Consider the following 27,862-nt stretch of genomic DNA (forward strand, 5'->3'; position numbering starts at 1 on the left):
AGAGACATTACTTTGCCAACAAAGGTCTGTCTAGTCAAAGCTATGGTATTTCTAGTAGTCACATATGGATGTAAGAGTTGGACTATGAAGAAAGCTGAGTGCTGAAGAATTGATGCTGTTGAACTGTGGTGTTGGAGAAGACTCTTGAGAGTCCGTTGGACTGCAAGGAGATCCAACCAGTCCATCCTAAAGGAAATCAGTCCTGAATATTCATTGGAAGAACTGATGCTGAAGCTGAAACTCCAATACTTTGGCTACCTGATGCGAAGAACTGACTCATGTGAAAAGACTCCGATGCTGGGAAAGATTGAAGGCGGGAGGAGAAGGGGACGACAGAGGATGAGATGGTTGGATGGCATCACCGACTCAATGGACATGAGTCTGAGTAAACTCCGGGAGCTGGTGATGGACAGGGAGGCCTGGCGTGCTGCAGGCCATGGGGTCGCAAAGAGTCAGACACGACTGAGCGCCTGAACTATCACAACTAGAAAGAATAAATGTCTATAAAATATAGGGTTCTGTGGTTTAAACAATTTTGACACCTTTTGTTGAAAGACCAAAACAAACAAAAAATGAAAACCATGCAGTATGTTCTATGGATCAGAAATTTAATAAATGCCCGAATTTCAATTTACACTAAAATATTTATTTAATTGATGACATTGTACAGAAATAAATAAGAGCAGTTTTTCTCTAATACAGATAGGTATATTTAACTATTTATATTTTTATATTTCTCTTTATACAAAATTGAAGCATTATCAAATTACTTTCCCTAAAACTGTAGCGCAAAAAGGAATACTAGGAAACAGAAAGAAATACTGAAACGTGTTCATCATTAAATTAGAACCAAGGGCCTTCTGAATTGCAGCAAGGTATGATTTAGAGAAAGAACATGAGATTTGGAGCCAAGGGACCTGGGCTCCGCTGTTTACTTGCTATGTGTCATAGGCATATTTCTCAGTATTTCTGAATCTCAGTTCTCCACTTTTAAAACAGGAATGTTATAAATTTCATCAACTTCACAGGACTGATGGGCAAATTAAACACATAAATGTATAGGAAAGCTCTTTATAACACATAAAGAGCTACAAAAATAATAGTTTTGTCTAATTTCATATAAAAGAATCAATGCATATCTTCCTTCAACTGAAGAATAAGCACCAAAAATGTGTGTGTGTTTTCTTCAGTTGGATTATGTCACTCTATAAACCAGAATAAGAAAATGCACCTTAACTAAGCACCAAAGCCTCTTGGACAAATGTGATCCAGGGTATATTTGTTAGTTTTCTGGACAACTAAGTAGGAGTTAATGAGTCCTGAGGGTCATTTGAAACTCTGAAGGCTCAAAGAAAATAAATCAAGAACATTTGTATTACATCAAATGGCTAGGATACAACAAGCTACTCCTTATTTAACAATTTCAAAGTCCATTAATTCTTCACAGAAGAAGAAACACTGGGTTATTATCACTTGCAATTATTTGCTTCTATGAATGTGACATTCTCTTGTTACAAAGATCAAATGCTAGTTCTTGAGGGAAGTACTAGTGGAATGAAATAACAAACACTATCATAAATTTAGATATTAGTGGTTAAAAAGTCTAGTTACACAAGAACATGGGAAAGAAAAAGAATCCAAGACATTAGTATGTAATAATGGTAAAAAAAAAACAAAACAAAACCCTGCCATATTGCTATAATCATAAGAACTGAAATTATAGACACTGCAATATTTATAGATCAATCTTAAAACGTAAACATTTAGTAACACAAATTAAAAGTAGAGAAAATAGACAATTTTAATTAAACATTAATACACTTAATAAAGCTACGTTAACTGCTTATACTGATAATATTTAACATATAATAGAAATACTTAAAGTGTTCAGTGTTTTGATTTATAGTAGCAAGATACAGAGAAAAGAAATAATTGTCTAATATTAACTTACTGTTGGAGCTGCATTACTCTGAAGTTACTATTTATGGAGTTACAGTCTATAACTACTCAAAGAACTGGGAGCTAATATAATTCACCATCTTTTAAAAATATTACTAATAATATACTGGTGAATCCTGTGCTAAAGATACTGAAGGCTCTTCCAAAAATGAGATCTATGTTGGTTGAGTATACCGAGTCATATAAAACTAGAATAGCTGAGTTACTCTCTTATTCTAACTTCTTTTTAAGACTGATCTTATCAAAAGAAAAGTACACAATACCTCTCTTAATTCCCTCAGATAGAGATATTCTTTGGAATAAAAATAAGTATTTTTTGTGTGTGCGTGTGTGCAATCGCTCAGTGGTGTCAAACTCTTTTGTGACCACCGTGGACTATAGCCAGCCAGGCTTCTTTGTCCCTGGGATTCTCCAGGCAAGAATACTAGAGTGGGTTGCCATTTCCTCCTCCAGGTGATCTTCCTGACCCAGGGATCAAACCCATGTTTCCTGCATTGGCAGGTGGACTCTTCACCACTGTGCCACCCAGGAAGCCCAAACATTTTATTAGGAGTGTAAAATTAAAGATCTTTATAGCTATTATGGAAATAGTATATTGAAAAGGACTCGAAAACTACTGGACTGTACAACCAAAAAAGCGATAAATTCATTCAACTAAGAACAGTGTTTACTGACATCTACTGGATTGTTTTACTTATAACTTTATTCTATAAACTATGAAAAATTTAAAATACACTAAAGTCTGGACTGAATCACATGTACTTCATTCAAGGTCTTCGGTGTCTTTGGTAAATAGGTCTGCCAGGTCAGCCACGGTCAAGACGGAGGCCTCGGAATGCTTTGCGGAAGGGTTCGTGTGACTGCACGATTTTCCAAGTGAGCAGGATCAGAAAGAAACCCCAAGAAATAAATTATTATGTTTGTCTTTATATACTGTTCTGGTCTCATAATAATGTAAGACATAAAAATATATTAATATTATATTCTTAATATAAGAGTATGTTCCTAAGTTTTTATAACTGAGTTGTAAGAAACTCCTAGAAGATGATGGGATCATTATTACAACTTGTTAAAATTAGGAAAGATTTCTATATAGCATTTTCAAACTTTGACATAAAATGTTTTCCTCTGTAGACTTAATAAACAAAACTCCTTGCCAACTACTACTAAGGCTTTCACCTTACAACTTACCTTCTTAGTATCCAAAGTTAACTTATTTCAAGAAACATTCAAGCTGCTGCTTTTATTGAGGCAGCTTAAATATAACCACTGAATTCTGTTATATTCGTGTTTGAGGCAAACAGCTTCTGTGGCAGCCTCTCTCTTGCCCACAGACACCCGTGAGAGGAGCTCTGGTTCCCAATGGCTGCTCTACTGTGCCAAGCACTAACACCTCTGCAGAAACCGTCCCTTCCAAGGCAATCATCTCTTCTGAGTGTATCTTCCAATCACACCTGTCTCACCACAATTCAGTTAGGCATCAGTTTATGTTTCAAAATGACTTGAAAGAAAATATATTCGGAAGTAAATGTTACCAAGTTTTATGATTCCAAACTTAAGTTTTTAAAATTAAGGCTGCTTTTAGTCTCCCTGCTTCTGCTCTGCCTGTTAAGAATAATAATATAATTACCAGCCTAGTTTTAAGTTCACACCTTTTCACTTGCATATGACCAACAAGTGTGCTCTAAGTTTCATGTTACAGATTTCAGATTAAGGCTTTTAGGTTGGGCGTAAAGATAGATTTCATTTAAAAAGTAATCCAGCATGGCAAGGAAATGTAGGATAGTTCTCCCAAAGCCCTCTGCTGGCAAAATATATATGGGTGATTGAAAGTATAATAGCTCTGAAATAAAGTTTCTTTAACAGTAGAACCATTTAAATATTTTTTTATGTATTTGCTGTTGTTGTTCAGTCTCTAAGTCATGTCCAACTCTTTGGGACCCCCATGGACTGCAGCACTCCAGGCTTCCCTGTCCTTCACTATCGCCCAGAGTTTGCTCAAACTTGTAATCCCTATTAATAAATTAAGTCAAGTATAGAATGCCTGGAGTGTTAGCTGGGAAGTTTTGGATAGGTAAAATGTCATACCTTGCTCTATAAAAAGTATTTTATCTTACATCTTTTGGTTGACTAAGTGATCATCTAGGTGAAGAAGTTCTACATGCTTACACAACCTTATAAGAACAGGAAAACTTCTGTCATCCACTTGAAGTAAACTGTTACTTACCTCCTTTCAGCAGTTTTCAGCATTGCTTGCATTCTTTCTTCTATTGTCGCTTTTATTAAGAATCTGTGTACAATAGTTGGTCTAGAAGGTACATAACAATGATAAATTTAAAAACACCCGTAGAACAGTTTAGAAGAAATAAACTTCACATATTACATGCTATATTTATCAGTCAGTATCTGCTGTGGCAGGCACTAAGCAGGTGCTGGGGTGAGGGGGTTTGGTCAACAGTGAATACAAGAAACTAATCTCAATGAACCAATATCTACAGTATCTACTGAGGGCAGCCGTAGTAAAAACATCACGTAAGACATTTTCAGGTATAGACAAGGTCATGAGGAGGCTGACACATGACCTGAAACAGGACTGTTGAGAATAGGTGGCTATAAGCAGAGGAGGAGAGCGAGGAGCAGTCTGCCAGAGGCAGCAGTAAATCAATGCCAAGTCCGAGCACAAGCTTCGGAAGTCTGAGGGGCAGAAGGAGGCTAGCAGGGACGAAGCATCTGGTGAGGCGGAGGGAGGCTGGCTTCCCTTCCTGCCCAGCCACCTGCAGGGTGGCTTAATCCTCCTTACCCTGCCCCTAACATAGTATATGTATTTACTCGTTATGTTTATTGTTTACCATCTGTCTCTACCAACCCCCTACAACTAGTAGTTAAGCTCGCTGACAGCATCTCAAGTACTCAGAACAGTGCTTGGCACACAGAAGGAGCTCAACAAAAATTTACTGAATGGACTCTGTGGGTACTGTTGGAGGCAGACAGCTCAAGCTGGTGATGGAAAGATGAGTTACTTCTACTCTGACTGTAGCTGTTTTCCCTTTTCTCCCTCAACAAGGAGGAGGAACAGAGAGAAAAATCTATATACTAGGGAAGGAAAGTAGGATTGTTAAGCAGCGTTGAGTGGCCTTTATAGACTTGTGGTCTTACATCTGAGATAAGCCCACTGTATACTTTAGAAAACAGTAAGATAAGAAGCCAGTGTTTAAAAATATAAGACAAGGTGAAAACAAATAGGGACCTCTCTGGTGGTCTGCAATTCCATTTCTGGGGCTGTGGGTTTGCTCCTGGTCAGGGTACTAAGATAACCACATGCAGTGTGGTATGGCCCCAAACCAAACAAAACCATCCCTGTCCCCCACAAAAATCCAAACCAAAGAAACAAAAAACCCAGTAAGACATAACTACATTTTAAATGATACTTAGTAGTACTTTAGAACAGTCTTGCATTTATTACAATTATATTACTTTGTCATATTTTGCTTGATAAATGTCTCTTTCCTGCTTAAAATTAAAGTCATCATTTGCTCTCTCGGCCACTGCTTACAGAGCAGGCCACATTTCTGAGTGTGGCATACAAGACCTGCCAGTCTTCTCCACTTACTTTATACTCCAGCAACTTCAAACTCCTGAAGGTCCTGAGAAACATCATGTTGGTTTTCTCCTCTGTGTTTCTGCACAAGCAACTCTCTGCTGTGTGAGCACTCTTCTCTAGCTCAACTCTGGAGTAACTATTCCTTCAGGACTCAATCTAATGAAGCCTCTCCTGACTCTCTAGGGCACAAGAAATCACGCTCTTCTTTGTTACCACAGTATTTCTATTTTTGCACATTCTACTGTAATATGTTAAATCATCTGTTTCCTATATTACATAGTGATCTCCTTGGGGAAACAAGATTATATCTTATTCAATTTGAAATCTTCAGGGTATAGTATATTTGTCATCATTGTTTAGTCACTGAATCACGGTGAACTCTTGTGACTCCACAGACTGTAGTCTGCCAGGCTCTTCTGTCCATTGGATTTCCCAGGGAAGAATACTGGAGTGGGTTGCCATTTCCTCCTCCACAGGATCTTTTGGGCCCAGGGATTGAACCCACATCTCCTGTATTGCAGGAGCCTACCAGGGAAGCCTCCAGTGTCTAGAATAATACCTGACATACAGCAAGTGTTCAATCAATATTTTTTTAACTAGTGCTTAGTATGGGTGCCACTACCCTTATGGCAGAAAGTTAAAGAGGAACTAAAGAGCCTCTTGATGAAAGTGAAAGCTGGCTTAAAATTCAACATTCAAAAAATGAAGATCATGGCATCCGGTTCCCTCACTTCAAATAGATGGGGAAACAATGGAAACAGTGACAGATTTTATTTTCTTGGGCTCCAAAATCACTGCAGATGGTGACTGCAGCCATGAAATTAAAAGATGTTTGCTCCTTGGAAGAAAAGCTATGACCAACATAGAAAGCATATTAAAAAGCAGAGACATTACTTTGCCAACAAAGGTCCATCTAGTCAAAGGTATGGTTTTTCCAGTAGTCATGTGTGGATGTGAGAGTTGAACCATTAAGAAAGCTGAGTGCTGAATTGGTACTTTTAAACTGTGGTGCTGGAGAAGACACTTAAGAGTCCCTTGGACAGCAAGGAGATCCAACCAGTCTATCCTAAAGGAAATCAGTCCTGAATATTCATTGGAAGGACTGATGCTGAAGCTCCAATACTTTGGCCACCTGATGTGAAGAACTGACTCACTGGAAAAGACCCTGATGTTGGGAAAGATTGAAGGCAGGAGGAGAAGGGGATGACAGAGGATGAGATAGTTGGATGGCATCACCAACTTGATGGACATGAGTTTGAGCAAGCTCTGGGAGTTGGTGATGGACAGGGAAGCCTGGCATGCTGCAGTCCATGCGGCCACAAAGAGTTGGACATGACTAAAGGACTGATCTGAACTGAGTATGGATGCATTAGAACAAATTGAAAGCATCTAATATCTGAGAGGCTGTATAAAGGATAATTATCCATTCTGATATTTGAATAAAAGTAGTACATACTACATAATATTTACTATTAGGTTTACTTTAACTAATTATCTCTTATATTGGATCGGGAAGGTTGTACTTTCCTAAGGGGAAGCATTTATAAAAGAGCTTTTTGTTTACAGTTATGCATGAGATATGGCTTCTTTTAAATACTGGCTACTTCAGCCAATCAAAAATCAGTTCTTCTCAAAGTTATGACAGATGCCTTCAGCTTAATAGTTGTCTTAGGTATTTTAAGAAACTATCTTGATGAAGTGACCAGGGTAGCTTCTGAAGAAGGAAAGACAAAAATATGAGAGCATTTGGGGATTTGCTGTTTGGAGGAGAGTCATTGGAAATCTCAAAATATCTTGTGGTCATATACTAAGAATTGAAAATTTAATATATAAGTAAGTCACTAAAAATGAATAGGTTAAGATGAACATAAATGAAGAGTTTAAATGCTGATCTGTATCTTAGAAGCAGGAGCAAATGTGACTGAGGTTAACTTCAGTCCTTACTTTGTTTGTCCAATCCGGTGCACCCTTCCGATGGCCTGAAGCTCATGGGCAGGGTTCAATATGGGCTCCACCAAGAGAACATGCGTTGCTTCAATGATAGTTAATCCATTAGAACCTGTGTGCAGGGGCAGCAGCAAAATATTGATTTGGGGATCATACTTAAATGCTGACAGGTTCTCCTAAAAAAAGAAAGGTACATTTAAATTTTAGCTGGATAGTTAACAATAAAAGCAGGATACTATAGCTCATGCTAAAATGCTTAACGAGATCCAGGTCATTGTGAAAGGCAATAATTAAGAAAATTAAATGTAAGATGACAAATTTTAGCAAACAAAATCATGTGGCTTGACTTTAAGAAAAAAAAGTGTCACACAACCTCTTGTGTTCTTTATAATACATAGAAGAATCACAAGATACATGTATGTGATGTATGCAAATGAAACTATATGAGCTTAGAGGAAAGAAGGAGTGAGAGAAAGGGCTAGAGTGAGTATAAGAGACATGAGTCTGCTAAATTTTCACTTGGTCTTTTTTTGGTGTTCTTCTCTTTTTAGGTGTGTATCTGTCATTGTGCTGAGTGTGAGGTAAGCACAATTTGACCATACGCAGTTCTGCCTAATGCAGTGTTTTTAGAACTTAATTTTAGGGGCACGAGGCCTCTGTCCATTCAAAAGGTATACTATAGGCCATCATTTCCTATGTTAAAGAAACGGACCTCAGTCATAAGATCTTTAAATATGGTTTGCTATGGGTATAACTGAATAGATGGAAAGCAAATGCAGTTTGTTTACTTTGCCTTTAAATGTTAATCTTATAGTCAATCAAGAACTCAAACTGTTTTTGTGGTTTATATGACACACGAAAATAAATGCAAGTAAGCTAGTTAAGAGCAGTTTCAGTTTGTAACTGAATTTACTCCAAAAAACACGAGTAAAATCTTCTTGACATACCTGAAATGTCTTAACACGACTGATCTGTGCAAATTCCATGTTGTTGTCAGTGAGAGCTTTTGAAATAATGTCTAATACATCTTGCCACTAAGAACACAGAAAACAGAAAACCAAATATTTACACATAGCTTTCATGTAAAAAGGATTTGAAAAGGGACTAAATCAAAATAAGCTTTATACCTCAGAATTAAGTAAACAAAAACAAAAACTTCAAGTATAATACCATTAATATTATTTTCTATCCTGAAAGATATTTTAAATCAAATGCTGGTTAAAGATAGGGTAAAAAAATGAGCACCTTTAATAAATGATTTAAGATAAACATAAATAATAGAAAATAAATTATGCAATATATAAATAGATGTGGCTATTTATCTTTCAAAAATGAAAACTAGAAGTTCTACTCAATACCTTTTATTCAATAGGTTAATTTTCTTTTCCTTAACCAAGTACATTTGTGAAATGACTTTCAAGTTTATAGATTTCAATTTTAAAATAGTAATATAAGAAAACCCCTAAGTAAAATTAATATAAAAACATAAAATACAGCTCTGGGAATTGCTTTGTGAAGCATCATCAAATTTCTCTAAAAATAATTCTATTCAATGGATATAGAAAAAAAAAATTAACAAGAAAAAGTCAATCAGTAATTCTAAATCTCAATTATATCACGGCAAACATTAACAGTTAGTTCTCAGATATAAACTGATTAGAAACAGAAAGCCAGTCCGAGTTAACACTGAGGATGTTGACTGTACCGTTGAGAAAACAAGCGCCTTAGCCCCTGGGTCTCTAAGCTGGATTCTCATCAGAGTTCTGACCACAGCTTCCACTTTCGTAGAATGGCTGCCCTTTGAACACAAAGAAGAAAACCCATTATTATAAAAAAAAATCCAGTTAACAATGGAACAGAAAGTCAATGTAAAACACTATCAAAACTGTATGATAGGTACATATGTGTTTATTCTTTTTCATTTCATATTTGCTGGAAATTTTCTTTAGCCTCAAACTGCAGAAGTTACAGATTTATACCCCAAGAAAATCAAATATAAAAAAGCACTCCAGAAATTCCCAAGACCCTAAGATAAGCTTTTTTAGTTAAGTGGCTACATTTTGCAATTACAAAACTTTGTTATTTTAGACAAGAAGAATATATATTAAAAAACACTCGTCACTTTAGATAGTATGGCACTGAAATTGTTCAGAATATAATGAATCAAAACTCTAACGTAAGCAAATAGTAAAAGAACCTAACCCACAAAAAATCCTTTAAGGGCATTACAAAGGACAATGACAGAGGTACAAATGATGTCCACTTGGACAGAGGCAGATTTATACAAAGCTAGATAAACACTTAAAAACTGCTTTCTGTACCCTGCATAACCGTTTCTAAGATAAAGGAATAAGAAAATGAAGAAATAAAGCAAGTGTTTTTGAAGCCTTCATTGAAAAAGTTTTCCTCCTAGAATGCTGTGGGAGACTGTATGACATGGAGCTTAAGGGCATGAGATTTTGAGTGAGATAAACTGAAATTCAACTGCCAGTTCTGCAGCTCCTTAGTTATAAAGATTCTAACCTTTCTAAGCCTCACTTTGTCAAGCAGGGATGTTAATTTTATCTATTTCCAAAGGCTGCTGTGATGGTTGAAGGAGAAAATGTGTACAAAGTGTTTAGCCCAATACTCCAAAGAGTAGACACCTGGTAACCTTTCAGAGACATCAGATCACCCTACAAGTGTAACCAAAAAGTAAAAATATTTCCATACTACTCTTACCCTCACATCACACCCCCTTACTACTTTTACACTGAGATACTTAAAGGTAAAAAGAGAAACAAATAAGGAGAAAGCTTTACTAAGTTTAAAGTCACCAACAAAGAATTAAGGAATATTTTTAAATTCTCATATTAAAGTCCTATATCTACATTTATTTCTCTGGATGTATAGACTTTCAATTATACTTGAAAGGTTAAAAAGTATAAGGGACCTATTTCAATCTAAAAATTATCTTAAATAAGAGCAAAACTATCTCAAATAAAAGAAAACAGGAAATTAACATAAAGTGATCATTTTAGCAGTTAAGAAAGAAACTTCCATGTTCCCTGCAAGGTCTCATTTTCAAAGATATTTTCAAGTGAAACACCAGGATAACTATGAACCCTTCTAAAATTAAGCTGCTTCTTACAAAAATTTCAAAAGAAAACAGAATAACCTTTTATAAGCAAAATTCCAACCTGGAGTGCTAACTCTGTGAAGGAAAAGACTAGAGTTCAGTTCAGTTCAGCCGCTCAGTCGTGTCTGACTCTGCGACCCCATGGACTGCAGCACTCCAGGCCTCCCTGTCTATCACCAACTCCCAGAGTTTACTCAAACTCATGTCCATAGAGTTGGTGATGCCATCCAACCATCTCATCCTTTGTCCTCCCCTTCTCCTCCTGCCTTCAATCTTTCCCAGCATCAGGGTCTTTTCACATGAGTCAGTTCTTTGCATCAGGTGGCCAAAATATTGGAATTTCAGTCTTAGCATCAGTCCTTCCAATGAATATTCAGGAATGATTTCCTGTAGGATGGACTTATTGTATCTCCTTGCAGTCCAAGGGACTCTCAAGAGTCTTCTCCAACACCACAGTTCAAAAGCACCAATTCTTTGGTGCTCAGCTTTCTTTATAGTCCAACTCTCACATTTGCTTATTAATATACATTTACATTAATTTCATTCTTTTTTGTTCTTATAAACAATACTTCAGTGACTATACTTAGAGGATTGGGTATGTGTGCACAAATTTTTTGTTGGATAGGCACATCAAACTGGAACTGTTGGTCAAAGATTAAAAAAAAGTTTTTTAGATTATTTGGATTGTGGTAGATTCCCTATCACACTGACCCTAGAAATGCTAGAACTTTAAACTATTAGCAGTTAGATGTGCCTGCTTCTTAGTACACTTGTTAAAGTTCAATTTTTTTGCCAATATCATAGGTAAAATGAGGAACCAAATTTTCATTTATCTGCATTTTCCTGAGAATGAGCTTGAACATCACTTGCTGGCCATTCAGAATTTCTCTTCTGTGAGCTGTCTGTTCATATTCCTTGCCAATAAAAATAAACCAGTTTGTAGGACCACTCAAATACTGCACATGTTAAATTCATGTTGTAAATATTTTCCTATCTTTCTATATGTAGTTCACATTTAATTGTATTAAATGCAATAATGTTAGCAAAAGTGCTATATTAATACATTATATTAGTTTCAGTAACTAATAAATGCTTGATGAATGGTATGTGGATTTATAAACTAGATGTTTTTTGACTTTATTAGGCTTTTCTGTGTTTGACATTTAAATCTGTCTTCCATAAGGGAAAGAGGAGAGATTTTATTTGGAAAGGGACAGCTTTTTCCTTAATTAATTGCCCTGTGATGGTTCTATGTAGTATCATTTGATATGATATCATACCTGAGTATAGAATACTTCTGTCATTTATCAGTTGATATACTGCTTGAAAATATGGACTAAATGGCATTTACTTTTATATCTCTTAGAGCCTTGCATGGTCTTCCATAAATAGTATACACTCAACCAATTTACTTAATGTAAAAGAAAATTTAATATGTACTTTTAAAGTTCTCAATCCCAAACCCAAGTAAAACAATACAGATAAAATGAAAATAAAAGAGGTTAGAATATAATTTAAAACTCTCAACGTATTTTTTTATTCATTCAGAATGATCAACAAAAGGCAAATCAAATCTTGCGATTGATCTCTATCGCTTTCCCAGACAGACTCAGATAAGAACATTCATGAAAGACAAGCAGATTTAATCTAACACAAAGCAAGCTTTGAGGAGGATTTTGGGTTAGTAATATGTAATGAAATCTGGGGAACTGGTCTTAAGAGAAGTCACTGATTGGAGGGTGGTACCATTTCATTCAGGTTTATCAACTCTCATTTTTTTCACCTACCTATGAGCAGCGATAGGAGAGGTTAATAAAGTCAGCAAACCCTGTGGATTTTTAGTTCAAATCCTTAGGATCAGATATCCTTATTCTTAACTTTCTTTTCTCTTTTCTGCTTGTGCTTTTTTTCCCCTTCCAAGTGAAAAGCAAAAGTCTCAACATAATACTGAAAAGGCCATGGTTGGTCTAAGAGCAGAGTCAATAAAAGTGATCAAAGAGATAGGGCAGACTTTCTTCTGTGTCATCCTTCTATCATTCATTCCCTCCAACAATTCATGTAAGTTCACGTTTGATTATTTAAATCATTCAATAAAAATTTTCTATGCACATAAGTGACAAGAACTACAGTAGGCACTGGATGTACAAAGATGAAGATACTCCCTTATTCCCAAGTGCATACAGTCTAATGTATGTTACAGAGTATGGAGAAAAGCAAAGTCTTATACTGCTGGGCTGGCTTGGAAGTGACTTAAGTGAACGCTTTATTGTACCAGCTTTAATAAGCATTATCCTCATTCTACTGTTCTTCTTAATCTTTCTTTTTATCTCATATACATAAACGAACTTTGGCTCAAATCTGCCAGTTTCTGAAGAGACTATACAATGTGGTCACTGCTACAGAAAAGAAACATTCAGTTTGTTGAATAGATTGAAACAGGAAGAAGGTGATAGACTATATACAGGTTATATCTGCATAGGAGGCGATCACAGAAAAGGCAAAAAAGATATAGGAGAGGAAAAAGGGATGTCAATCTAACCCTGTGCAAGGTGTTAAGAGAGTATGAATATTCTCAAGACATGTAAACTGGTAGCCTTAATTCAACCCAGCTGATGTTTTAGCTATGACAATACACAGATGCAAAGTTAGGCTGGAATTAGGAGAGTGCGTAGGAATAGAAACCTCCCCAAACTGCTAGATTATTCCTTAATATCTGAGATTGATAAAGTTGCATTTAATTATAGCACCTCTGTCCTCTTCTATTGTTCTCGTCCCTTTCCTCATTCCTATCCTTTCTTGACAGTCTCCAGTTTTTCCAGATATACATCTGCCAACCCTGACTCTATGATTAATGCTCGGTTTTTCTTTGTTTCTGAAACATCAGTGACCAAGGCCGAGCTTTGGAATAAAGACCCTTCATTTGTCCTCTGCCTCTCTTCACTGTATCTTTGTGGCCATTCTCTCTGAGACACAAGTTCTCTCTAAGGTCAACTAGGAACTATAAAAGGAGACATATGAAGTGCAACCATGCAGACCAAGCCAGTGCCTCTCCTGGTTTTTCTCTCATGAGGTAAGCAGCCAAGAGCATTATAATAGTTAATACTGAAGAAAAAGAATTTGGAATTTTCCTTCTTTACAACAGAAGGATCTTATAAAATATTCTTTATGAAGATTTTTGCTCACCTGCTTATAATTTAATGAGCAAAACTACACTAGATCTCAAAGCTACATACACAGGTCTTTCACTTTTCGGACAATTAAATACAAAGTGAAAAGCTCCAGGTCACTGGGTCAAGGCAATGAGAAAACGTACAGCTCCATTAGCAATAAAGGTTAACAAAAAATTTCTCATGAAATCTGGCCTAGAAATTGTCTACTAGCATAACTAAAATCAGAAAGGTCATGTAGCTTCTTATCTATTGTAAGTAGGGATAATTAATTTTTAAAATCAGAGTTAAATTTGATTGGAGTGTGCAGTTCTATACTCTCAGGCTCTTGTAAAATTCTGAAATCACAGACTCTATGTTAAAAGTTGTTAAATGTGTTAGAAGGATAGAAAACTCAGTTTTGTTTCTATCATATATGTAGGAGACTAAAAGAATTCTAACAACAAAGCAATTAAGTAATATTTAACTTAGACACTGATCAACCCCTCTCCTCCAGAATGGGTCTAAATATTTTACCAATGCAACCTAAGAGAGAGGTACTGCTTTTTATTCCCTGAGGTCTTACTACTGGGGAAAGACGGTGCACCTTAGGGAAAACCCATGAGTATGGTAGAGAAGACAGCGTGCAGATGGCTTCACACTATCCCCTCCACATCTATGTCCTATCTGTTGAGACTCCTGACTTGGAGAAGGGAGAACAGACATGGTACCTCCCAACTGGAGCAGCAAAATGCTACTTATACTTGATTTATATAAACAAAAGAAAAATAGTGCTTTAAGACTAGAAAGTTAGTACTGCTTTGTATTTTTTTTCTTCAGTGACTTATACAATAAAAGTGGAAACTGTGGATTCTGAAGCAGGGCTTGGCAATCCATGACTGAACCCACAGTTCGTTGCCTGTTATATCCCTTCTTCACTGGTCTTAGTCCTCCTTCTTTCGGCTCCTTTTATTTCCTCTGTTAAATCTGTCCCGATGCCTCTCCCACACCTTTTCCTTCCTAGTATCTATGGATTCTCATGGTCAGGCTCAGCTCCACTGGCAGAATTAAAGGCTAAAGGGTCTGCTGTGTTCTGAAGAGCATCAGAAAAAAGTCAACACAATGGAGATGATGAATGTATTCAGTTTTCATCAAACATCACAGAAAATATTCATGCCTATGGATTCTACAGGCAGACCATACCCTTAGAGATTTTATAGACACTATGAATCTGTATATTATCTTTAACATATCTTCACACTATATTCTGTGCTTAGTCGCTCAGTCCTGTCTGACTCTTTGAGACCCCACAGACTGTAGCCCACCAGGCTCCTCTGTCCATGGGATTTCCCAGGCAAGGATACTGGAGTGGGTTGCCATTTCCTTCTCCAGAGGATCCTTCCGACCAAGGGACTGAACCCAGGTTTCCTGCATGGCAGGTGGGTTCTTTACTGTCTGAGCCACCACATTAGTATATATATTCTATACATGTGAAATACACACAAACTAATATATACAAGACATGTCAAATGACGTCTCATAGTAAGGAGGCCAAATCACTTATGACTCTAAAGTGAAGGCAGAATGAAGTCATTTTCAGACGTGCAAAAACTGATTTGCCATTCACATGCTCATCATGTTAAAATTTCTTGATGCAGTTATAGCACAGTGGAAAAAAGAATCAAAGAATGAGGGTTACATGAATAATGATATCAGGTAAGGCTGACACAGAAGTGCAGGAAGCTAGCTAAAAAAAATGAGAACTTCTATTAGACTGGGGTACTTAAAAAGATTCTTCACTGAAAAGTGAAATTTAAATGAAACAGGATCAGGATTCTGCTCCTTTCTGCATGACTTCAATCACTCTGCTTGGTTCTGTAATGAAAAGTATTTATATAACAAAATGTGGATGTATAAATATTATAATATAAAAATGATACTATCACAAAAATAGAAAGGAAAGGAATGAAGGAGGAATAGATGCATTAATTTCCTCCTATTTTAAAGTGAGGAGTCAGCGGATACTGTCTAAAGCTAGTACTTTAAGAAACAAAATTGATGTATATTACTGAGAATCACAGAGGTGATCTTTGTAACTAAAAATAGAAATTGTTCACAATGGCAAGTCAAAGTAGGATGGATGAAGGAGAACATTAGTTTTCACTGTGTGCCGTTCATTTTATTCTGAATTTATTTTAATCTTTTGTGTAACCTACTTCCACTAAAAAATAACATTATACTGATTTTTGACAGATGAATAAGGGTTTTAGGGGAATGGGTGGGAGACTTGTAATTCTGGGAACTTTTAAACTTATTTTATCAGTGATACAATTGGGATTGTGTTTATCAACAGTGATAAACACTTCCCTGGTGGCTAAGATGGCAAAGAATCTGTCTGTAATGCAGGACATCCAGGTTTGATCCTAGGTTGGGAAGATCCCCTAGAGAAGGGAATGGCTCCCTACTCCAATATTTTTGCCTGGTGAATTCCATGGACAGAGGAGCCTACAGTCAATGGGGTTGCAAAGAGTCAGACATGACTGAGCAACTAACACACATTTTATTACAAATGAACTGTTCTTCTGAATTATGTCATTACTCTAGTGTTGTGTAATACTGTACCTACAGTACCTCTCACTGCTCTGATGTCAAATGGGTGCCTCGCCTGTTAGCGGCCACAGGAAAGGAGTGTCAGGCTTGTTATAAATGGACAATCACAGCTGAAATGGAGCAGAGTTAGTATTTAAATCTTCCAGTTATTACTTGGATTAAGTTTTTGCAATCTTTTAAACTTACTATAAGCGTCAAAGATCCTGAGATTAGAGCTTTTTTGAAGATTCATTTAACTGAAGAACATTACTTTTAAAAAGACAAATTTATACAATTTAGCTCCCTCACACCCCCAAAAGAACTATAATCTCTAATCAGTTATAACTAGGGCTATAATTTGGTAATAGGTCACAGATTTTTCTTTAGGTTTCCTTACTGGTTTGTAACTTCCAAATAACCTGAATGTTTCCTATTTTTAGGAAAACAGTATGGAGGAAGTCATTTCCTGTCTTGGGACTTTCTGACACTACTTTTATTCTGGACTTCTCCTTTTAAAGTAGAGCTGAGTCTTCCAATTTGCCTGTGCTGTCCATAGTAGTTCTAGTTGAGTAAGATCAGTTAACATTGTTTTATTTCTGTCTGCACCTGTTCACCATGCTAAAAACCCAAGTTGATAGTGACAGATACAATTTAGTACAGTTACACAGTTTATATATGATTGATCTCACAAATCAGGAATATTTTTCAAGTACATGCCTGGGAAAATGGTTGGGCTTTACACATGTTTCTTCAATAGTTCAGTGGAAACTCCACCCAGGCAGCCTAGGTGGGAAATTTTACCAGTGCACTTAGCCACAAAAATATCCTGTTCTTTAAAGTATTTTGAATAATTATTTCAAAGAGATAAAAAGTTAGCAATTGCAAAAAAGTTAAGGTTATAGGGGATATTATATGTAAATATAATAGATGGGGAAAACAATGGAAACAGAGACAGACTTTATATTCTTGGCTTCCAAAATCACTGCAGATGGTGACTGCAGCCATGAAATTAAATGACGCTTGTTTCTTGGAAGAAAAGCTATGACAAACCTAGACAGCACATTAAAATGAAGAGACATTACTTTGCCAACAAAGGTCCACCTAGTCAAAGCTATGGTTTTTCCAGTAGTCATGTAGGATGTTAGAGTTGGACTATAAAGAAAGCTGAGCACCAAAGAATTGATGCTTTTTAACTGTGGTGTTAGAGAAGACTCTTGAGAGTCCATTGGACTGCAAGGAGATCCAACCAGTCAATTGTAAAGGAAATCAGTCCTGAATATTCATTGGAAGGACTGATGCTGAAGCTGAAACTCCAATATTTTGGCCACCTAAAACAAAGAGCTGACTCATTGGAAAAGACCCTGATGCCAGGAAAGACTGAAGGCAGGAGGAGAAGGGGACAGCAGAGGATGAGATGGTTGAATGGCATCACTGACTCAATGTACATGAGTTTGAGCAAGCTCATGAGAAGCCTGGGGTGCTGGAGTCCATGGGGTCACAAAGAATCAGACATGACTGAGCGACTGACCACCACCACCAAGATAATATCAAGTATCTTATATAAGAATACTTAGAGGAGCATATTTAAATATAATCACTTGTGGATTATATTTACCAAATTATTTTATGTCAACTTTAAACTCAGAATTTTACAATCATTTTTATTACACCTAGATATTTTAATTATAGTTAGAAACTACAAGACAGACTTTACGAGTCACCTTCAAGTCAACTGAATAAAACTGAAAAAAAAAAAAAAAAAAGAAACAACATGATCCTACACATAGTATAGTCTGACAAATGGTATTGCTAGGTTTCTCTGAGTTTTAATGTAGAAATACAATATTTTTCTTTTTCTCTACAAAAAGGTTGTATAAAACATCTTTTCTAGCTATAGATTTGCTTGTTAAAACTGCAGATTCCTGGACCAGATCCAAGATCTTAACAAGTTAGAAGTTACAGGAATGCACCTGAAAATAAACTTTAATTTAAAAAACAGAGCACTTGATCACGAGGCACTCAAGTTTCAGAAACTGAAGTGCTGTGTGTGTAGCGGGTGCTGTTTTGCTGTGGCTATATCCATGTATTCTCTCTTGGATAGAAACTTCTTATGACATAAGAATCTTGTTCATTACAGGGTCAGGGTTTCCAATGACAAAAATGCTTTGTATGAAAGGGAGCCAAGCTGAGGACACGGGGCACAGGTCACGTGGGGCCTGTGTTCTGCCAGGAGGCCTACTTCACCCTCCAAAATGCCTGGCAGTTGTCAGAACTCGCAGGGGGAATTTTGTTTACTTTGCGAAATACCCAGGAGGTTCCAAGGGTCATTTAGGAATACTGTGACACAGCTGTTAGGGTAGAGACAGTCTTTAACGTAAATGCATACCCTAATTCACAATGAGTACTTTATTCATTTTATTTCCGTGGTCAATCAGTAGGATTCCTTACATTGTGAAATACCAGTAGAAAAAAAAAGTCTTATATTATTTAATTCTATTTTTATGTTCTCCAAATATCCTTTACCAGAGATCAGCTAGATGATTAAGCACCATGTATGAAATTACATTGTTTGCTGTGTCTGAGTGTCTTGACATGAATGCTTAGAGTGAAGTGAAAGTTTCAGATAAAAACTTTAATGAAATAAATTTCAAAACAATGCCTTCAGTATTTACATAGAGCCATCTTTATATCCCTCAACTCTAAGACAGATGACGTGATCAATTAAGTGGGACAGTCTCAGACAGTCAGGGTACAGTGAGAGGCTGAGAAAACAAGCAGATGCTTCAAGAACGTGGCAGAAATGTGACAGAGGACACAGGCGGCAGAAATGGCAGACAGAAATAGTGACAGAAAACAAAAAGTAAATGCAGAGACAAGCAATGTGAGAATGTGGAAAAGTGACAAAACTTGCTTGCATAGTAAGTATAATTTCAGTCATGTATTTAGTAAAAAGGAAACGTAAGTATATGTACATCTAAAAGGTAAGAGAATTGAACTTTGATAAATTCTGTATTCTTTTTGGAAAAAAAATATTTATTTTAATTGGAGGATATTTACTTTACAATATTGTGATGGTTTTTGCCATACATCAACATGAATTAGCCACAGGTATACATGTGTCCCCCCCATTCTGAACCCCTCTTCCACCTCCCTCTCTACCCTATCCCCACGGGTGGTTCCAGAGCACCCGCTTTGGGTGTCCTGCTTCATGCACTGAACTTACACTGGTTATCTATTTTATATATGGTAATGTAAACATGTTCCAATGCTATAAAATTTTTGTTTTGGTAGATCCTTCAATTAATTCATGTGTTCATCAATACCCACGAAAGACAGGAAAAAGAGCATAATAAACAGTATTTGTACACTGATATTCCTGTCCCAACAAGACAGCATATGTAACTGTCCTGATCTTTCTCCTAGGTGTCTAGGAAAGTTGCCATAAAATGAACAGGTGTTTGGGTTTGATGGACTCAGTTTCAGAGAGATGGTGCTGTTTACTGGTAGCTAGGGCAATCACTTCCTAAACCTTCCTGCATGAAGTCTGACACAGCAGTTCCTTCTTATGCTTGTTCCCTGTGCTGTCATGAATGTGTTCACTGAAGGGTCAGCAGCCCTTCTTAGCCACGCATGCCATCTGTGGACCCTGGGATGCCTGAGACCAGAAAAGAAGAGAGAGGGAAAGAGAAAAGACTTTTTATGTAAAGGAAAGGAAAGAAAAAACTGTGAGAGTAGGAAGAAAGGAGCGGGGGGAAGTGAAAAAGAAAGCCGTTCTCTGTGTGGTCAACAGGCTAAAGTATAATCAACTCCGGATATTATATGCCGTCCACTTGGACCACTTATTCAACATTCAAATCTCATTGCTTCAGCTTCTACCACCTCACCTGAGTTACCCATTTTTATAGTCACATCTGGAGTACTGAATACCTATCTTCTTTGAAAAGGACGAACACAAGCATCACATGATATTGCTCATATGTGGGATCTAAAAAATTGGTATAAATGAACTTATTTACAAAGCAGAAACTGAGTCACAATAGTAGGAAATAAACTAATGGTTGCTGGGGGGAGTGATAAATTGGGAGATTGGTATTGACATATATACACTACTCTATATGAAATAGAGAAGTAATAAGGACTTACTGCATAGCTCAGGGGACTCCACTCAATACTCTTAATGACACATATGGGAAAAGAATCTTAAGAAAAAAAAAAGTGGACACATGTATGTTTCACTGATTTACTTTGTTGTACACCTGAAACTAATACTGTAAATCAACTATATTTCAGTAACAGTAATAATAATAAAAAGGTCTCCTATTCTCTGATAAGGACCTGTGGTTAAGTCTACTCACAAAATACAACCCTGGACAGTAAGTGAGCATAGAGCAGCAGGGACCCAGAAGGAGGAGGAAATAATGAAAAATATTCTACTACTTCTAGCTTATGAGCCATCTCCATCAGTCTTCCAACTTCTTCTGGCCTGTATTCTCTACCATACTCATATGCTGAATTGTCCTCTAAGTTTGGTTAGGAAAACAAACAAAAAAAGCCTGTTTACATAAAACAAAGAGCAAAAAAACCTAGTAAAGGCTTTTCATTAAATAAATACCCTCTCAGGCAGAAAGTCCAATTACAGATCCTACTTGGATTTTGGGCTTCCCTGGTGGCTCAGTGGTAAATGCAGGAGACGTGGGTTTGATGCCTGGGTCGGGAAGAGCTCCTGGAGAAGAAAATGGCAACCCACTCCAGTATTCTTGCCTGGGAAATCCCATGGACAGAGGAGCCTGGTGGGCCACAGTCCATGGGGGTCACGAAAGAGTTGGACACAACTTAGCGACTAAACAACAAATCTGCAATTTATTTTATTTGGATTTTAAATTATAGTCTTCTATCTGAAAGTTCTGAATGAAGCATGGGGAAAAAAAATTAGGAAAATAAAGCAAAGTTTTGGCTATAGTCTGAAATATCAATCCATGCCATCTAAAAATGCACTGTCTCCTTGTGACAGTCTTCACTAATAACTTCAGGAATCAATTAATTTTATCCCTCAATTTGGTGCGGCATATCTTCTTTTTCCTGATACACTGGGCTGAATCGAAAAATGAAGAAAAAGAAACCTGGAATTAAACCAGAGCTCTATCTAGTATCTGTAGTGCTCAGAAACACTATTAAAGAAAAAAAGACTGGAATTCTAAGATGCCACCTTTTTTTTTGCTATAGTGGGCATAATTATTACTATGTTTGAAAAAGCATTCCTGTGTTCCTACCGTGAGGAATGAGTAGATGTACTGAGGCTTGCAGGCAGTATATCTACAGTCAACAGTAGCTGATTCACTGAGCCAGCCTCACTCTGATTTTGATGCTCTCACTGCCAGATACTGACTCTTATTACACTGCTCTGACTATGCATGTTCTTAGCCGACTTTACCTTCACAGGGATGTCTTCTTCCTGGCTGGCTTTCTCTGAGGTGAAGACATAGGAGATTTCCTTGTGAGACGTGGTCTGGCGGCAGATAGCACACTTAATGGAGCTCCTGTGAGACCCCACGCTGTACTGTTCGATAATAATTGAAACGCACTCGTTACAGAAACAGTGCCCGCAGGTCAGTACTGCCCACTGAAGAAGAAAACACACAGAGTGTGCCTCAGCGAGATGCTATCAAAGATGCCTTCCAATCTACAAATCTACTGAAAGGAGAGGAAGAGAGCCATCATTTTATTTCCTAAATATTTCATGATATATAATAAAAAACCTTTACGTCATAAAGACTAAATTATACTTTTAAACTATTTTTTAGTGAACAATAGTTTTTAGTTCTGCTCACACTAATAGGAGGACTAACAGTCATCAATATTTTGTAAGATGTTGGTGTTCTCATTTCAGTATTTAGGAAAAGTGCAAATTACTCTAATAGAGTAACAGATTGACTACAATATTAATTCTGAGCTATCATATCTAATACATTCTATACAACTTATTAAACAGATTTAATTTTTATATATTAAAGTATTTATTATACAGAAAATGAGATGCAAATGGTAAAGACAATAAAATTTCTGAGACAAATTAGTTGCATGAATCTCATCAAAACTAAAAGTAAAGAAACTACTTACACTATGATCCTTTCCATTTTTATAGTAGCTTTTGTCAAAATGTTTTTATCACTTATTTATCAGTAACCTCCAGTATTACTGAGATTAATATTCTTTTGCTCAGTTTCCAATCTATCCTTTTACAATTTATTATCAATAAAATATCCTTTAAAATCTTCTCCATAAATCATGGCGACTAAAGGTATGTGCTTTCTGATCACTGCTGGTCAGAGCGCAGAATTCATGTATTTAAACTTTTCCTCTCAGTTTCATAGGAAAAAAGTGCCAGAGAGACTTTCACCCATTTAAAAAAAAAAAAAAGACTTTTTCAAATTAAAAAAAAAAACAATGAATATTCTGCTATTACGTATTTATTTATCAAAGTAGGAACTTACAGTATCACAAATCACATTTCATAAAATAAAAATAAGAATCTTTTTGAGGAGAACTAATACAGTACCATTTATTTTAGACATTTGTACATTAATATTCAAACACATATAAATTCCTTTAGGATTGCTGTTATTTGTGCTTTAAATTCTGGTACTATTAGATATTAATAATATTAAGTAAGAACTATGTTATTATACATTTGTAATACCGTAAGTAAATCTGTGTATGCTGCACTGTATTTCTGTACAATTCCCAAATATCCATGATAAACTGACAGTCAAGTGCTTAAAATTATTCATCTTTAATGAAAAAGATGGGGTTATTCTAGAAACATGTTTGACCTATCACTTAAGGGAAAAAACATTGCTCAAACATATTTGACATTAAGCATGTTAGTTAACCTTTGGCCCTACCTTTAAGGCAGAGATAACATTTGCCTTGCACGCAAGGTGGGGGAATTTGTATGTAGAAGCCTTTGAAAACTGTAAAGTATTTTATAAATGCATGTAGTATTTATTATAATTTCACCTGTTTTCCCAGTTGCCGAGCACAGATTGGACAAGGTTCTGGATTAATACCTCCTGATGTTTTGTCCTGAGACTGTCCAAAAAAGAAGAAATAAAACATGTATTAGTTATATTTTAAAAGCTGACACATGTTTTACAACTCATTTATAAAATAAACATTGGCAATTGAAATTAAAATAATCTAATAATTGAGATGACCTAATAATTCATATATTACCTAATACTATCAATCCTGAGATGTACAAATAACATTTATTTAAGGAGTGAACAAAAAATTGGACACAATTTTTAATACCACTTGTGAAAGTTGTCATATTACTACACTTATGATTATTTGTGATTATTATAGAAGGCAAAATAAAAAGCAAAATATTGATACAATTTAGTTAAATTCTCAAATTTTACTTTCATGCTAGATTTTTTTTTTAATAAAGAAATAGGTATTCCGCGTATCCAGTTGGCATGGGATCACAGACAAGGGAAGAGGTGGCATTTATTCACGTAATTCTTTATTAATGCTGATTTCTTCTCAGGACCTTTTCTCTAACTTCACTAAGCAGAAATACTATTGATTTGAGAGCTATCTATGCCCAGAAATCATGTCAAAATATAGTAGCTTTTCAAAAATCTCCTTAAAAACTGGAACATTTCCAAAACAAAGTCATCAAAATGAACAAATTTTAAAACTGAGGACAACAACATAAAGGAAAGTAAATTAGACTCATAGATTACTAAACTGTTCTTGATTACCCTTTTATAAGCAGGAAAAAAAAAGTAAATTGTGCATGGATTCAGCAGTTCTAATGGTTAAAACAACTCCATTAACTGTAATGTAAGTGTGCAGGCATTTATAACAGTTGAACTGAGTTATCCTTTCCCTTTTTAATTAATGATTTATTTCAGGTAACATGTAACAAACCACTTAAAACCTTGGTGGCTAAAAAAACATCTATTTCTCCTGATTCTACCAGTCACCTGGGTAATTTTGGGATGGGCTGATTTGCCTCGGGCTGGCCCCACACTCATGTCTAGCAGTTGGTAAGAGCTGGTCTGGGGAGAGGGCTAAGTTGAGGTATTTGCTCCTCAAGAATGGAACCTGGGCTTCTTCACTTAGTCTGAGAGTCCAAAATTACAACACAACTGGAGGAATGTCACAGTGCATTACTGTTGCTTAGTCCCTAGGTTGTGTTTCTTTTGCAACGCCATGGGCTGTAGCCCGCCAGGCTCCTCTGCCCGTGGGATTTGGAGTGGGTTGCCATTTCCTTCTCTAGTGGATCTTCCTGACCCAGGGAATGAACCTGTCTCGCCAGCACTGGTAGGTGGATCCTGTACCACTGAGCTACCTGGGAAGTCCCCAAAGTGCGTAGACTTTTCAAATCTCTGCTCTGACACAAGACCAAAAGCAAGTCATCTGGCTGAGCCCAGAGTCAGCATGGGAGTGGAGTAACTAAGAGCATGCACACAGAAGAAGGCATTACTATCTTATCTTATAAACAATCTACCGTTTGTCTTCTCTTCTAATTTGCTTAACTTAAGAATTAGCATTTTTTCCATAAAGGGCCTGGTAGTAAATATTTTAGGCTTTGTGGGCCATGTGATCTCTACCCCAACAACTCAACTCTGCTATTACATAGCGCAAAAGCAGCTGCATGCAATACTTAATGAATGACAATAGCTGTGTTTCAGTAAATCTTTAAAATTTACAAAAACTGGTGATGGGTTGGATTTGTCCTATGTGTAGTAATTTATGGATTCCTTATTTTCCTTCATTTATAAACTAAATATTTTTCTCTGTTTTTAGTCAAATGGGTTTTCCCACATAGATTGTATCTTTGGGATTTTAACCTTTTAAAAAATAATTCAACATATAGAGGATATCTACTTATTCTATAACTAAAAAATGATTAACTGTCTCTTAATTTTGACTCTCATATTAAGTACAGAAATCTTATATTTTAAAAACTCATGTCCAGAAATATTAATATTTTTTTCCCCCATGTTACTTTAATATATCTGGCATTTTTGCATGAGATTGACTTATTAATTCATTTAATCCTCAAGAAGGTCCTACAAGAGTATTACTATTTTCATTTTACAGATGGGACAAAGAGAAGAAAGTAACTTGAAAAACAGTCCTATATCTAGAAAATAGTGGCTGCATGATCAAGCTTGCTCTGTCTAGGTCAAAAGTCTACCTTCTGCATGACCATGCTATTTTACCGATAATGAATGTTTTTCATTTTGTCATTACTGAATTTAATGATATTCACTCAAATGTTATTTTGCACCAGTTTTTCAGGACCAATTGTAGTCCACTCTTTGCTTCATTTTTCCTATCCAAAAATCTACTACTACATGTTTCTCTGATAAGTTACTGTGTTGACTCTCACATTTATGTTTGCCAGAAAGCTGAATTACCTTCATCAATGTCTGATATAGTACTTTGCTTACTACTCAGAAAATATGCTGTGAATTACATTAAATAATTTATTGCCAAGTCCTCTGATTTAGTAGGTTTCCAAGCACACTTCGCAATTCCAATAACAAATTAAAAAAAAATCTGTGTATGCATTAATAGAGGCAGGTGTATGTATTATACAGTGCAATCTTCGCCCAGAGGTATGCTGTAATACGATCAGTATTCAAGGTTTCAAACTAGTCTATTTACATTGTGCTATGCTATATACTTGGAGAAGGAAACGGCAACCCACTCCAGTATTCTTGCCTGGAGAATCCCATGGACAGAGGAGCCTGGCGGGCTACAGTCCACGGGGTCGCAAAGAGTCGGACACGACTGAGTGACTTCACTTTCTATGCTATATACTGCATACCTTTTACATTATCTGTATAACATATTTTCTATAGACATCATCTTCTTTTCTGATCTGCACAGGTACTGCAGATATAGCTACTGTTCTGACATAAAACTAACACAAACAAAAGAATGATTAAAAAAACACCTATAAGCATTAATTATGGGACTAAGAGATTAAATAAAAGGAGTCAATAAAGTGGTTTATTGATAGTGCGATATGGGAAAAAGTAACATCTTTTAAAAACAGTACCTTTTCCAAGTTAGTTAGGTAAAGAAGCTGCCCAAGCTTTTTCTGCAGCTGGGATGTAGCAACAGCTTTATCATTTAGCAGTTTTATACGATTCTGTTCTACCTAAAAAGCAAAATAAAACATCTTTATGCTAAGATGGTAACATTATACTAAACATATTCAATTTTTCTATTTTAATTCTTCTTTAAAATGTTTAAGAAACATATTTACGTGTGAAAACTCAAATGTGCAAAATGGATACTAGATAATATATTTTTAAAAATACATATATTTTGCTGTATAGAAGAAAAATTCAATGTAGAATTCTTTTAGATAAAAACTTCCCTATATACCTGAAGTAGGATAAGTCAACCAAAGACTTTTTGTATGACTTTTCAGTAATAGTACATTCATGGAGCAAGGAAAAATAAAATGATATTCTACTTTGGTCATACAAATAAAGCGATTTTAAGAAATCCAGAGAAGAATCGGCTTCCCTCCTCTCTGTGGTGCTCCCTCAGTAGAATACAGTAAACAGAAGAAAAGTATAAAAACAAGAGGAACCTGTTTTGGAAAAGGTTATTGAGAATTTTGTTTTAAAAACGAAGTGAAATTGTATACAATGAACATTTCTAAGTTTTTCTATATTACAGTTCCTAAGCTTTACAGAAAAAAAGATTTAAAAGATTTAAGGAACAAAAACAAATAATAAAGAAAGTTATATTTTTAATAGGAAGAAAGGTTGGTGGAATTATTTTTTAAATTCTGAGATACAAAGAGGGATTTAACAGGTCAATATCTGTTCATCATTTAGCAAAGGAAAACAGGGCAAGGTAGGTTCTTGGCCACTCTTTGGGGAAGACTTTTCTAGTTCTGGAAAAGCTGGGGTAACAGGACACATGTCTAAAAACTGATCAAGAATATCTTTTGGTTTTTGCATACAGAAAATGCTCAAGAACAGATGAATATGCAATATGAAGAGAAACACATAAATGTGCAAATGTATCAAATCAGTGATGCTAAGCACATGATAGGTATGAAATTGCTCATCTTTGACCGACAGAAACAAAACACCACTGGGCTCAAACTAAGAGTAGTCAGGAAACAGTTATTGAAAACATCACCGTCCTGATCCCTTCTGTGCACCTCAGATCTTTGTGACTATCTATCTGCTGTGTGCCCTTTTCTGTGATTCACGTGCCGACTACCTCGTGTGGTTCAATGATGTGAAGAACTGGCGGGCTGGGCTTTGGCTCCCGAGGATCACGGACCCTTAGTCGTTCTGTAGCCATTGCAAGTTCATCAACAGCAGACACACGATTCCTCAGAGCCATCCAATATTCATGAAGCAACTGACGGAACAGAAAAGACAGACAGTCGTAAAGCACATAATTAAAATTGGGTAAAATCACTTAGAATCTTCAGTGAGGTCTTAAGACATA

The 27,862-nt window shown here is 36.2% G+C and overlaps 1 protein-coding gene across 4 annotated transcripts in view; it reads right to left on the reverse strand.

Moving 5' to 3' along the window:
• Positions 1–587: 587 nt before the first annotated feature.
• SHPRH (SNF2 histone linker PHD RING helicase) overlaps positions 588–27,862 on the reverse strand; it is an 83,740-nt gene continuing 56,465 nt past the window's right edge. For all 4 annotated transcript variants that reach the window (XM_043457006.1, XM_043457007.1, XM_043457009.1 and 1 more), the window contains 9 exons: positions 27,629–27,772; positions 26,442–26,543; positions 23,378–23,449; positions 21,792–21,980; positions 9,213–9,305; positions 8,455–8,541; positions 7,505–7,683; positions 4,187–4,267; positions 588–2,819 (listed from right to left, as the gene is read on the reverse strand). In XM_043457006.1, the coding sequence (XP_043312941.1) occupies positions 2,723–2,819; positions 4,187–4,267; positions 7,505–7,683; positions 8,455–8,541; positions 9,213–9,305; positions 21,792–21,980; positions 23,378–23,449; positions 26,442–26,543; positions 27,629–27,772 (1,044 nt within the window). In that variant the 3' untranslated portion in view covers positions 588–2,722. The remainder of the gene's footprint in view (positions 2,820–4,186; positions 4,268–7,504; positions 7,684–8,454; positions 8,542–9,212; positions 9,306–21,791; positions 21,981–23,377; positions 23,450–26,441; positions 26,544–27,628; positions 27,773–27,862) is intronic.

Source organism: Cervus canadensis, chromosome 33 (genome assembly GCF_019320065.1).
Source record: "Cervus canadensis isolate Bull #8, Minnesota chromosome 33, ASM1932006v1, whole genome shotgun sequence".
NCBI lineage: Eukaryota > Metazoa > Chordata > Mammalia > Artiodactyla > Cervidae > Cervus > Cervus canadensis.